Source organism: Chiloscyllium punctatum, chromosome 29 (genome assembly GCF_047496795.1).
Source record: "Chiloscyllium punctatum isolate Juve2018m chromosome 29, sChiPun1.3, whole genome shotgun sequence".
Classification (NCBI taxonomy): domain Eukaryota; kingdom Metazoa; phylum Chordata; class Chondrichthyes; order Orectolobiformes; family Hemiscylliidae; genus Chiloscyllium; species Chiloscyllium punctatum.
The window spans coordinates 63791498-63805392 of NC_092767.1; the positions used below are offsets into that span (position 1 = coordinate 63791498).

General features: G+C 38.7%; 1 protein-coding gene across 12 annotated transcripts in view; it reads right to left on the bottom strand.

The window, feature by feature from the left end:
* LOC140454477 (ryanodine receptor 1-like) overlaps positions 1–13895 on the bottom strand; it is a 400334-nt gene that overhangs the window by 216986 nt on the left and 169453 nt on the right. For all 12 annotated transcript variants that reach the window (XM_072549257.1, XM_072549253.1, XM_072549254.1 and 9 more), the window contains 5 exons: positions 12196–13081; positions 10800–11000; positions 7914–8025; positions 7186–7329; positions 1347–1620 (listed from right to left, as the gene is read on the bottom strand). In XM_072549257.1, the coding sequence (XP_072405358.1) occupies positions 1347–1620; positions 7186–7329; positions 7914–8025; positions 10800–11000; positions 12196–13081 (1617 nt within the window). The remainder of the gene's footprint in view (positions 1–1346; positions 1621–7185; positions 7330–7913; positions 8026–10799; positions 11001–12195; positions 13082–13895) is intronic.

A 13895-nucleotide genomic window follows, 5' to 3' on the forward strand; every position in this document is an offset into this window, starting at 1 on the left:
CAGTCATATTTCTTAATATCCAAGAATCCCATCGTAGTTAGGAAAACATTAAATGCATAGAAAATTGGAGACACAAAGTCTCTGAAGAGATTTTACTGATCAAGCACCTCTTAAATGGAATCTTCTCTGCATTAAAATTCAATGTGGCAGACAGGGTTCTGATTTTAAATACTTATCTTCAAACCTGTCCACAATACACCTGCTTTGGAAATTAAAATTGTCTCTATTGAATTTTCAGATAAATACTCATCAAGGTTCAGATGTAAATTTAATTTATGTATTCAGCAATAAAGAAATAAAAGGATTTGTAAAGGAATACCACAAGCATTATTACATGTATTTAATAATTCATTACTACATGGCAGAATGCTGGAGCACAAGCAGACTAGTGAATTTAATATTAGCTGTAAGAAAGAGAAGGGAATCCCTACTGAAGAAGAGAATAGAAAACTAAAAATCTAGAAACAAAAAAATTTCAGAATAAACATTCAAAACGGATTTTGAAAGGAAAAGTCTCGATTGACTAATGTCACGAAATTTTTTTTAACCAGTTCCAGAGAATTTACAATGGTAAAGAGACCGATGGATTAGATCTAAATTTTCAAGAGACTTGGGTACACCAGTGAGTAAGCTAATGAATAAAGTCAGTGAGTGCAGAGTCAGGGAACCATCAGCATAACGATGTAGTAAGGCAGAGATCAAAACAAAGGTGAAGAGTAGCCAATATGGGAAATGATGTTCCATAGAGATCTGTGTTGGATTCACTGCTGTTCATCGCTTTTATTAACAATTCAGACTATGAAATAAGTAATACCTTCTTTTTAAATTTATAGGAATGGAGGCAGACTTCAACCATTTACAAGAGGGCAGTAATAAACCTTCTGAACAGACCTATAATTGGCAAAAGAATTTCCATATGGGAATTTTCACATTTTGGAAGAAATAGTTTACATATTACTTGGTTAATAGCCAAATAAATAGAATGCAGGAGCAAAGACATCTGGGAGTACAATGAGGAAATTGCTAAAGATAGTGATAATGGTTAATAAAGTCAAAAGACAGCCAATCAAATCATTTTATTTATTTCTATCCAAAAGTGAGTGGAAACTGCTAAATTTGGACCTTGCCAATGACACTTGGAGTACTGTATGCAGTTATTTTCACCATATAATTTTTTTTTAAAAAGGAGTTGGAGAGTCTGCAAAAGTGTTTTATAAGGATGATACAAAAATGGTAAACCTATATCTCTTGGAAGAAAATGAGGTCCAAGGACTGCTTGGGCTAAATGAATATGCTGCACAGAAATAGATCAATAAAATGTGATGTACCAATTTCTTAATACATACCCAATGCTCTGAATCATGAGCCTCTCTTCCTCTGGACCCATTTGGACAATGAGCAATGAACGGATCTGGCCCAGGCATTCGAGCAAATTCATCGTGTCCTCGACAGATGTAGCATTAATGATGTATGCCTTAGGCATAGCGCGGATAAGCTCACCAACACCATCATACTGCCTGTGCAGCAAGCTGAACATCAAACGCACGAGTTCTGGATTCTGGATGAAGGCTTCTTGGGCCCAATGCACTACTGTATGAGAGATCAACTCCTGCAGTGTACCTTTAACAGAAAGTAACAAGCTCTCCATAAATATGATGACATTTAAATATATAGAAAACTCAATCTTTTTCAGGATGCTTATGAAAACAGCATTTTCTACAGAAAAGCAAAGTTTTTCCTTGCTTGATACTATAATCTCCAAAATTACAATGTTAGCAGTTTCATATTTGCATTAGCAGTGGCAAAGGGTGATGTCATTAACAATGAGCAAGTCAGTCCTTTCCACAAATCGCAATATTTCTTTCAACCACCTAACATCATGATTTTAAAGTATCACCATAGCTGCACAATTTATATGATATGTGGATTACTGTAGCATGTATCCTAATGCTTTAAAAAAACGAATAACAAGTTCCCAGATATGCCTATCATCATGAGGGGATGCTCATACCTAATTGCCTTTGAATTGTTGGTGGTGAGCTGCCTTTTGATCTGATGCAATCCATATGGTGCAGCTCCATACATGTACCTCTGGTAACAAGGGACTGAAGCAGCACACCAAGTAAACAAACGCTTACTTCTGGTCAGACCTGTCTTTTGTTAACAGGAAGATTTCACAGGACCAGTAAAACTGCACAGAATGTGTGTGGATTAGTGTAGCACGCCAACTAACTGTTTAACAGAATGGGTAACATATTCCTAGATCTGTTAAGTTTAGCAGATATTGGACGCATAATCTTCAGGGAAAGCTCTATGATTAAATAAACCTTTCAGGAATGATAGAGGCTACAAGAACAAATATAAAAAAACAAAAAAGGCAAATATTTGCAGGGGTTTAAATTCTGATTGGCTCATTTTGTCTCAGCAACATTGATGCAAGATTCAGTAACTACATTCTTTTAAACTATCATATTTAGCTTTAAAACTGAAAGTGAATGTTTTTGGTATTGGATACTGTAATTAATTCCCTTACAAGTTTCATCCTAATCGTAGTAGAAATGTTTAAAATGCTCATGGGGATTACACTAGGAAAATACCAGGTAAATTTTATTCATAATTTGTGTTATTTGTCTCAAAAACTTACGTAAATTTGTTAGATATGACTCTTATTCATCACAAATTCATGCTGGCTTTTTTAAAATCAGTTCATATTTGTCAAGATTCCAAGTCACACAATGCATTAAAACAATGATGACAACGTCAGCTTGTACGAGGGGGCATAACTACAAATTGAGGGGTGATAGATTTAAGACAGATGTCAGAGGCAGGTTCTTTACTCAGAGAGTGGTAAGGGCATGGAATAGCCTACCTGCTAATGTAGTTAACTCAGCCACATTAGGGAGATTTAAACAATCCTTGGATAAGCACATGGATGTAGATGGGATTGTGCAGGGGGATAAGCTTAGAACAGTTCACAGGCCGGCACAACATTGAGGGCCGAAAGGCCTGTCCTGCACTGTATTGTTCTGTGTTCTATGTTCTAAATACTGGAAGCCATGGGCACAAAGCAATTCAGCATTGCGATCTCTACACCCATTTGAACCCTATTCAGTTCATGGTCCCATAATTTCAGTTAAATCCCATTCTATTATTTACTATTTTAAAAATGATAATCCTGAACCAAAATTAAATGATCTGTTTGTGTATGTCACAAATGTAATAATAGATCAGATCTGTCTCATTCATTAATACAAGTTTCACATAAACACAGAAAACGATGATTTTGACAGCTCGAACTGCGCAGTTTGAACTGTCCAGTGCCTACTAGTTAAACCATCGTACAAATCAGTTTACCATAGATGGACTCCTAGTGACTGAGCCTTTGAACTATTTTTTAACCACTAGATTGTCAGAAGCAGCTGCAACTTGACCTCTGTGTAGAGGGCTTTTGAAGCGGTACATTAAGTCGAGGTAAGTTTTCTATAACATTTTACATGGTGCCGCTATGTTAATCTTAACTTGCAGTTCCAGCAGCTGCCAGTCTTCATCATACACACAACAGCTGCAAGGACTGTAAACATATAGGGAATGACGTTCATACACAGTCTGCAGACTGAGATGTCAATTGGCAATGATAGCCTGGTGAGATTCACAGGGTGTATGAGGTGCTTTCTGGAACGACTAAGAAGCAAAGATTTCAAAAATGAACAAGTTAATTCCCAAAAGAACAGGAGTTAACTCCTGTTGTAGCTGGAATAGGAGTTATCTGATGACATTAACAGGAGCCATTTTCACATTTACATAAAGCATTATGAGCAAATTTCTAAACAAAAGTTGGATCATAAATATTCAGGATTGAATATATATACAGGATGAAATTCCAAACTGATACAAGTTTGGTTAGTTAGATACAGCAGAATAATGTCGACACATTTCCACAATCCACTGTAGATTTTTTTGTAAACAGCTAACCTTCAGTACTTAGCAAAACAAGTTACATATAATATTTTTCTACTGCTCATGAATTAATGATGTCCAAAGAAATTCTTCCAATTCCAGTGCGCTGTTCAAGTCCAACCTGCTCCAGATAAGTGCCGTTACATACTTGAACAAGTTATCAAAAAAGGACAGATGGAATGTATGTATGGAAGGAGCTTGGAAACTGGGTAGTTAATAAACTCTCTTCACAAAGGAAATTGTCTTGGTTTCTGTCTCACTGACTGATTTGGATCTGAACTGAATTTCTCCCTGAGCCCTGTACATTCTTCCTTTTCAGTTGGTAATTTCCTTATTAAGCACCTCGGGTGGCATGGTGGATCAGTGGTTAGCACTGCTACCTTACAGCGTCAGGGACCCGGGTTCAATTCCAGCCCGGGTGACTGTTTGTGTGGAGTTGCGCATTCTCTGTCCGTGTCTGTGTGTGCTTCCTCCAGGTGTTCCTCCAGGGAATTGGCCATGCTAAATTGCCCATAGAGTTCAGGGATGCCTAAGTTAGGCGCATTAGTTAAGTGTACGTTAATAGGGTTGGGGAATGGGTCTAAGTGGATTACTCTTCGGAGGGTCAGTGTGGACTTGTTGGGCCAAAGAGCCTGCTTCCACACTGTAGAGATTCTATGATGGAAAAACAGATGAAATGATTTGCCCAATTGCAGTTCAGGATCAGCAGAATTTTCCTAGTGAACCACAGACAATCCTTGGTACTAATATCAATAGGGAAGTGAAGAGGCCACCGGGGTGCCTGACAGTGGTGTGAGGTGGGGTTAGAAAACACCAAGGTCAGTGATGAGGAACTCCTGCTGACATCAAAAATAGGGCTTCATTTAAATAACCAAGTGTAGTTTGCCATCAGCCAAATTGACAATCCAGCCAAGAGAATGGATAGCAGAAGTCATTGAAGCCGTGATTGATAGATTGATAGATAGATAGATAGAATCCAGTTCAAGGCATGCCTAGAGTTCCCTTTTGACATTTCTTTGAGCAGCATTCTTGCTGGCCTCAAGGAAATCTGGAAGATAAAATTCAAAAACTGCCTTCTGGGATTCTACTGACCAAGAAGGGAAAAAGTGCCCTCCTGGCATCACTCACAAATCTCAAAGTATAACAGCAACAGTAGTCCTGAAATGCACATAGCCTGCATATTTCAAGTCAGACCCCACTTCTTGCTGTGAATATCTTACTCAAAAGATTAGAATAATATGATAGGGAGAAAGTGGATCAACAAGTGGATATAACTTACTCCTTTTCCTCTCACTATCTTCGCCTGCCCAGTTTCTACCATGTTTGTAGGAGCAAAGAGGAGGGCAAAAGTTGGGGGGGAAGAGAAGGACAAAGTGAGAGAGAGGGAGAATGTTAACATTTGTGCCCTTTTTTATTTTAAAGCTTGCATTCATTGGAATAAATCTCTAAATGAACTACTTACTGGCCTTATTACACAAGTGCCTCTCTGAATTGAACACTAACAGGGAAAAATGTACACAAACTTCAATATTTGCACTTTGAACAGCCTTCACCAAGTTTTCATTGCAGCACTCAGTTTAATGTGGGTTACGAATATCAGACAAAAATTATAATTTGGAATTAACCTTGTTGATCTCTGGTCAGTTCTTCAAGTAGTTTGCATTAAAAATTGAAACCACAAGAACATAAAAATTCTCATAAAAGCACCATCTAGAAAAGTTAACAGATATTTTGGTTCTTATTGCCAGTCTTCTTCAGTCATACACCTTTCCCTTCCCACAGTACAACATCAAGGTTACACAGCTGCCAGTGAGAGTGAAGGTGAATTTGTAGATATGTTTCATCGTTTGGGATGCCCCTATAATTGTAGTCAACTGCTATATTCCCATTTCAGCACAAAGGCCTTGCAGCAGCTCATAACAGTCCTCAAGAAACTGCCTAGAGACTAAGTTTCAATGGCTCCTAATAGGAGGGATTCCTCTGGATCATTAGACAGCTTACATGCCTTTGGTTGTGATAGGTTACAGTTTACTAGCTGGGTAGAGCATATGAAGTTGCCTCTTAAAAGCCTCGGTTGCTAACTATGCCTAAAAGGGATGGCAATGAGGGTGACTGAGCTGCTTGCCCATCCCACTCTTAATATAACTTGTCTCCTCATGATGGATGGAGCAAAATCAGTAATCAATCAAATAGGCCAGCTAATTTAGTAGGTTTCAGGTAGCCAATAATACCTCTGCAAACAGGATTGACGACATGATCCAACTTCTTGGCATGGGGCAGAATAATATAACAGAACACAGGCTGCCATTATTGTCTTTGCTGTGTTATGACGAGTCCACAGTTGAAGGTCCCCAATGTTTGATCAGAGGCAAGGGAGAGAAGAACTGGCTCCTCCTCTTTGCTGAATGCTGCCTCCTTCCTGTTTGTCATAACATGGTGAACTTAAATAAAGGATCCTTTCCCACATGAATACCTTTTCCAATTCCAACGAATTTATATATTATGTGTTTAGTTTTTTTTAACAGAGCCAGTTTAACCAGACAGATAACAATAGATCTGTGTGGGCCAAGATACAAATTGGCTTGGTTCTAGGAGACTTACATGGAAACTCTAGAATCTGGAAAGTTAAAAAAAATTCTTGGTTGTAATTATAAGTTGAATATGCAGAGCTTCATTTGGAATTTTTGTTTCCAGTACAAGTGCTTATGATATTTGGTGTTAAACTAATAATGCTTGCTGTTTTCTTTTGCCAATAATATTTCTTCCTCCCTTTAAAAGGTGAAATCTTGTCAGATGGTTTTTTCAGCTAACAGCTGCAATTTCAATCTTCTTTTTAAATAGTTACCAGCCTGTACAGATATCCATAATGCAAGAAGGCATTTATTATTTTCCAAACTTACTGATATGATATCAACTGTTTCGCCACGTGTCATTAACCATTTGAACACTCCAGACTACTGCTGCCAGCTTTGGTCGTTTCTTTAAAACAATTTTTCATACTCCCCTAATAATGCTTAGTCCCAGATTTGCAGTGACACAGCATTAATAATTACACACAACTAATTTTTCAGCAGCTCTAGTGAAGATATCCTTTAGAAGCTTTGGATGACTTAATGGCAGCACCACAAGGTGAGAGCTGAAAACGTATCGTGCCACTTGGAGATGTGCTCTCGAATGTAAAAACAACCTAAGACTCCATACTCTGCCTGCCGTTTTATTAGTACTCACTGGGTGTCTTCTCTTCTTCAGTTGCGGTATCTTCAACCTCTTTCTTCTTTCTTAAACCCTTGACTTTCTCAACAAGATTTAGCAAGCGGCCTTTGAGTGATGTATCTGTTTCTTCCTCTTCCTCCTCTTCTTCTATTTGAATACCTGTAAGATAAAACGATACTTCCTTAGACACGTGTGAAAACCCACTAGCATCTAAATTTTTAAATGGGAAGAATTATTTTCAATATTTTGACCTTATTTCTGGTGGTTTGCAAAATATATATGCAGATGTAACAGTATTGGACTAATTGTATTGTTAGGACATTTCAGTGTCAACCACATTTCTGTGGGTCTGGAGTCACATGTAGGCAAGACAGGACAAGGACAGCATTGTTCATGCTACAAAAGGACTTTAATGAACCAGATGGATTTTACAATCAAAAATGGCTTCATGATCACCATTACTGATGACAGGGAGGGATTTCAAGATTTGGACCCAGTGGTACTGAAGCAATGGCAATATAGTTCTAACTGGAAAGTAATGTAACCTGGCTGGTAAACCAGAAGCCCAGGATAATGTGCCTAGCACACAGGTACAAATCCCACCCTGGCAGGCATGCAGCAATTATAGCACTGTTTCAAAACAATGCTAGTCTTTCAAAATAATTATCTCATTGATTCTAGCGTCTAAATCATACTTTTGTAAATCAATGGTTTCAAATGATATACACTGCTCTCATACTTACCACAATGAGTAAGAAGTCTGGTGTGGAATTCGAGCAACACCTCTTTCACATTATCTGAAAGAGGGCAATCTTCTTCATCTATCTCCATTTTAAAATTCATCAACATGTTAATCTGAAATGAAAGTACACAATCTATCATGAACAATAATTTAAAAAGTACTCACATATTGTCAGTAATGTATCACATTCAGTCCATACAGAAAATTCCATACATAAATTAATTTTGGATACATTGCTCATTTGTTAAAAAAACAGTACAAATAGAAAATATATTTATTCTATTACAGAATTCTAATTTTGATTAAATATATATTAAAACTATTCCAGTGCAGTTAACATAATCAGTGACTTGCTCTGTGTACACATTGCATTATACTGGTACTCCTGTATCCCTGGATTGTGATTTCCTACCATGGAGTTTGGGTGTTGAGTGTCTGTACTGCACTCGAGGCTACTCTAACTAGCTAGACTGCTCTTGCTCCATATCTGTTGCATCTCTATCTTTATATTATCCAATAGTAATTCTCCCTCACTCTCACCAAGTCCTATAAGCTATCTTGTTAACATTCTAGTGCACAGAATACTGATTACAGCATTCTGGTACAGTATTTTTATCTTCTTCAAGTCTTGATGTAAAAGTAAAGGGGTGCCTTTAGGTCCAAGATGAGGGGAAATTTGTTTACTCACAGGATTGTGAACTTTTGCTATTCTCTACGATAGAGGGTTGTGGAGGCTCAGGTTTTGAGCATATTCAAGGTACAGATTGATAGATTCCTGACTACCAGTAGTGTATATGATTATGTGGATGGGGTGAGTAAAAGTGTTCAATCAGCCATGATGTACCGAATGGCAGGGTCGGCTCAAGGGCTGAATGGCCAACTCCTGTGTGTATGTTCCAGGCAGTTGACTGTTCCTATCACAATTGCACCATCATGTACATCAGCTTTAACATTCATTTCCCATAATGCAACATAAGAATCTTTGTATGGATGATATTAAGAAAAAGGCGCAACTAAGTTCAGGAGCAGATTTCTCCTGCATTGGAGGAATTATAACCTATTCCCTCAATTAATCCATTAGTAATTCTGGGACAAGGGGTGATCGTCACTCACAATGCTCTTATCAAGCATTTAAAAGCAGATTTTAAGTAAAGCCAATTCATCAAATACTCTTCCTGCTTTTCCATAAATGCAAAATACAGAGGAACTTCGATTATCCCAAGGGCACGGGCAGGAAGTATTTTGTTCAGTTAATCAAATTCCGGATAGTCAAATGCCAGATAACATAGTTTCGCCGAGCATTGGGACCCTGCGATCTCGCCGGATAACCCGATATCTGGATAATCGAATGCCAGATAATTGAGGTTCCTCTGTATTGTGGATGCTGGAAACTCAGCAGGCCTGGGAGCATTTATGAAGAGAGAAATAGAGTTAAAGTTTTGAGTGCAACGTGGCCCTTCAGAAATGAAAGTGCTGGTTGTTATGCTGTTCACAGCTTATTGTCCCCTCTGTCAACAGCATTGTGCAACACTTCTTTATTTCTGAAAAATCATATCAGATTTGAAACATTAACTCTGTTTTGCTCTGCATGGATGCTGCTAGATGTGCTGAGTTTCTGCAGCACTTTGTTTATGTTTCACTTTAACTCTACCCTTAAACAGTCTGCATTCCTAAGACAGCCCTAGCAGGCTAGTCATTTAGAAGGATAGTACTTTCAATCACAGCTGTAGAAATTAGTTTCATTGCTGTAGGATCAACTGAAAAACATGTTAATTTTTTTAAGATAACATAGTTGTGTTTGCTCCTTGGACTTCTTTATGCTTTGTTCTCTCCAATACACTCATCATCCACTTTGATATTTCAAATAACAATATTTTAGTCACTAACTATTTTAATATTTTACATATTATGAAGGGGCGGCACGGTGGCTCAGTGGTTAGCACTGTTGCCTCACAGCACCAGAGACTCAGGTTTGATTCCAGCCTCGGGCGACTGTGTGGAGTTTGCACATTTTCCCCGTGTCTGCGTGGGTTTCCTCAGGGTGCTCCGGTTTCCTCCCACAGTCCAAAGATGTGCAGGTCAGGTGAATTGGCCGTGCTAAATTGCCCGTAGTGTTAGGTGCATTAGTCAGAGGGAAATGGGTCTGGGTGGGTTACTCTTCGGAGGGTCAGTGTGGACTGGTTGGGCTGAAGGGCCTGCTTCCACACTGTAGTGAATCAAATCTAATCATATTACCTTAAAGTTTTATAATGTGAACAGTAAGTTTAAATTGTTCAGGATAAAAAGACTTTAAGACTATTAATAAATAGTTTGATACTTTCCTAAGTGAAAATCTGTATCTGTAGTCGTTCAAAGCAGGAAATATGAAATTGAAAACTTCTGGATGCCTAATACAGCTGAACACAATGTGTCTATTATAGTGATAATGCTGGACACAAAGGAGTGAAGTTGACTTGTAAAAGCATTGCATTTTGTAAACCAAAATCCCTTTATTCTTAGCGCTGCCATTTGTAAGTCGTTAGCGGAATACCTGAATATTACTGAAAAGTGAGGCGGACTGTCAAAGCTTTTGATCTTGCACTCATCAGGATAGAATCACCAAATCTCAAAAAGGACAACAATTTATAACATGAGAAGAGGGTACTGAGTGGTTGGCAAGTGGACTTTGATTGGTAGAGGTGTTATAATGAGTAATGCAGCCCAGTCAACTGTTCAGATTTAGTTTATATTTAAACCAGACAAGACAGCACTGATTGGTCATGATATTGTTTTGGGAAATGTATCAGGAAATCCTTTGCTCAGTTGAAAAAAAGTGCAATGCATGGAAATACATTCGGCTATAGTTTAAACTTTTTGACTTCAGTCGTATAACATAAAAAGAACTTACCTGCTCTTGAGGGGGTGAACGGAATTCCCTTGTTTTTCTGGCAGTTTCAGCTGCTGTCATGTTAAAAGATAACATGAGCTCTCGGTAGCGTTCCTTCTGATCTGTTTGCATGTTATTCACAAATTTATCAGCCAACGAAGCAATTGATTCAACCCGGTGTCGAAGTTCACAGTCACAGAAGAATTGCAAAAGTTTGCACATCTGTTTGGAGGGAGATGATTATTCGGGAAACTGGAATTGCATTTTATTTTTCTTCTGAATACAATGCATCCGTTCGTAATTAATTAATAACCTGACAAAATAAACAAGCTGCCAAGAACACTACTGTAGCATGAATTAAGTGTTATATGTAATCCACTTTTGCTTTTTTAAACTTACTCTTTCACAGGATGAGGATGATACTTGCTAAACTAGTATTTACTGCCACTCCTCAAAAAACTTGAGAAGGTGGTGGTCAGCAATCTTTTTGAACTATTGTAGTCCATGTGGTGCAGGTACACCCACACTGCTGTTAATGAGGGAGTTCGAGGATTTTGACTCAGCAACGGTCCAGGAACGGTGTTACAATTCGAACTCATGATGATGTTTGGCTTGGAGGGGAACTAAAACTGGTGGTGTTTCAATATGCCTGCTGCCCTCATCTCTTTAGCTGGTAGAGGTTGAGAGTTTGGAAGGTGCAGTCAAAGAAATTTTGGTGAGCTTTTAATGTACATAGTACACACTACTGTCACTGCATGTTGGTGACAGAAGCAGTGAATGTTTAAACTCATTCGTTTACTTTCTGGTCAATGGAAGCAACTATTATAGTGACTCTACATAGCACGAGTGATGAAGTGTTACCTAACATGGACGAATTGTACACATAGTAAACACTGACTCAGAATCACATTAACAGGAACTTCTCTCCAATAATACGAATATTTAAAAAGAGGGAAAATATGTCAGGATAAGAAACAATTACTGTTTTCTCTATGTAGGTGCCAGGCGAGAAACCCAATAGGGGTGAATCTTAAAGGTTTTCATTGTGAACCTTTGGTTTCCAACTAACGTTGAAATTGGTAGACTTCAATAAAAACAAACTGTCCTTCTACTGCTGAAAGAATGTGAAAAGTCACCATACAAGAAGAAATGAGAAGCATGCAAATAGATGTACAGGTAGTTGCTTGCTTACTGGGCATTATTTCTTTTGTACCTCTAAAGGGGGAAGTGAGAGGAAGAGATGGAGAAGGTTCATCAAAAAGCATGTGATGACGCCACTTGGAGAAGCTAAATGAAGAGGAGCAACTCAGTTTTCTTAGACATAATAATTTTTTATATTTTCTTTTGCACAATGAGGCGGCTTAATGGTGTCCACTAATTTCAGTGAATATATAAAGGAGAAAACAGATTTTCGTACCTGTAATTTGACAGACTCAGGCAGTTTCATCTGCAAAAGTCCCTCCTTCAATTCTTCCTCCTTTGTTTCTTCGCCTTCTTCCACAGTCTTGTCCTCCTTGGGTTCTTCTACCTCTTCATGTTCATCTTTCTCTCTTTCTTTCTCTCCAGCTTCTTCTACTTCTCCTTCTTCCTCAGCAGTTGGTACTTCTTCATCTTTAGCACTTTCATCCTCACTCTTTTCAACTTCCTCCTTGACCTCAGCAAACACATTAGGTTCAATCATCTTAAGTACGTGCTTAACGTCTTCATCATCGAAGACCCCCATAATGAGGAGAGTGCTGACAAGTTTGAGTACTGGCACAAATTGAAATTCAACACTTCCACCCACTGGATCCCTTGTGTGCTGCCCACCATCCTGGACGGCCTCTGTCAGCATGTTAATGGCTTTGGTTTTGAGAATGTCTAGTGGGATCTCAGGACTGAATTGATAACGATCGTTACTAGTACCAACAAAAGATAAAGAGGCAAAATGTAGAGGTGGTCTCAAGCACGTGGTAATGCCTACACCAGGCAGGCCGTAAACTTTGCTCTCTCCTGGGAACAATGTAATTTGTTTTGTATCTTCAGTCATTGGGACAATAAACTCATTATTCATCATTAATCGCGATCGTTTAGCTGACTCTAGATGGACACTAATAAGTAGATCATAATAGCCACTACGCAGGAGCCCTGGTAGATACGTGTTCTCAATCGTGTAAAGTAGCTGAAATTCATCAACATGGCTACATATGGCATGGGCAACCCGGTTGTTGCCCAATGCACACACTGCACAGTACAGCAGCAATGTGTGGTAGTGGAATTGCAGGAGGTCATTACGTTCAGAAAGCTCCAAGATGTCAATACACCTGCATGAAAATATTAAAACACAAACATTAAAATTCACTGAGACAACAGACAGCAATGTGACACTAGGTACAGTAGCCTAAATCCAGTGTATAAAAATCAGACAATCAAATGCATTTAGTCAAATTCTTTACCTTTATTTATGAATTGCAAAACAATTATTTTCTAACCAAAATGAAAAGAGAAAACATACTGCCAGTCAGACAGTATCTGTGGACAGTGTATGGAATGAGCTGCCAGAGGAAGTGGTGAAGGCTGGTACAATCTCAACATTTCAAAAGGCATCTGGATGGGTATATAAAAGGAAGAGTTTAGAGGGATGTGGGCCAAATACTGGCAAATGGAACTACATTAGTTTAGGATATCTGGTTGACATGGACAAGTTGGAGCAAAAGGTCTGTTTCCATGCTGTACATCTCTGTGACTCAATGTTAACAGTTCAGGTTGATAGACATTCAGCAAAACTACCAGTTGGACCCTGGTAGTTGGTAGTATTTAAGCTGGATGGACTTTAATAGTCTACCTTGTAATGCTCACGGAAAGCCTATCCAATCCACTGCAATTTGAAGCCCTAGTATATACAATTAATATCCAGTGCCTGTTTAAGGGACACAGCATTGACAGGATCTTTGGGGTGTGGGGCATCTTCAAAGTCACCCACTCACCTGCCCTGTTGCAGAATTCCCTCTGTCTTAGCTTACACTCTGCAATCTCTCACCCATCGTATCTGGCCTGGGATCCAGCAACAATCCTATGCCTTGGGTTAGTTTGGTACCGGTAATAAGCACCCCCTCCCTGTTGTAGTGCTGTTCAAAA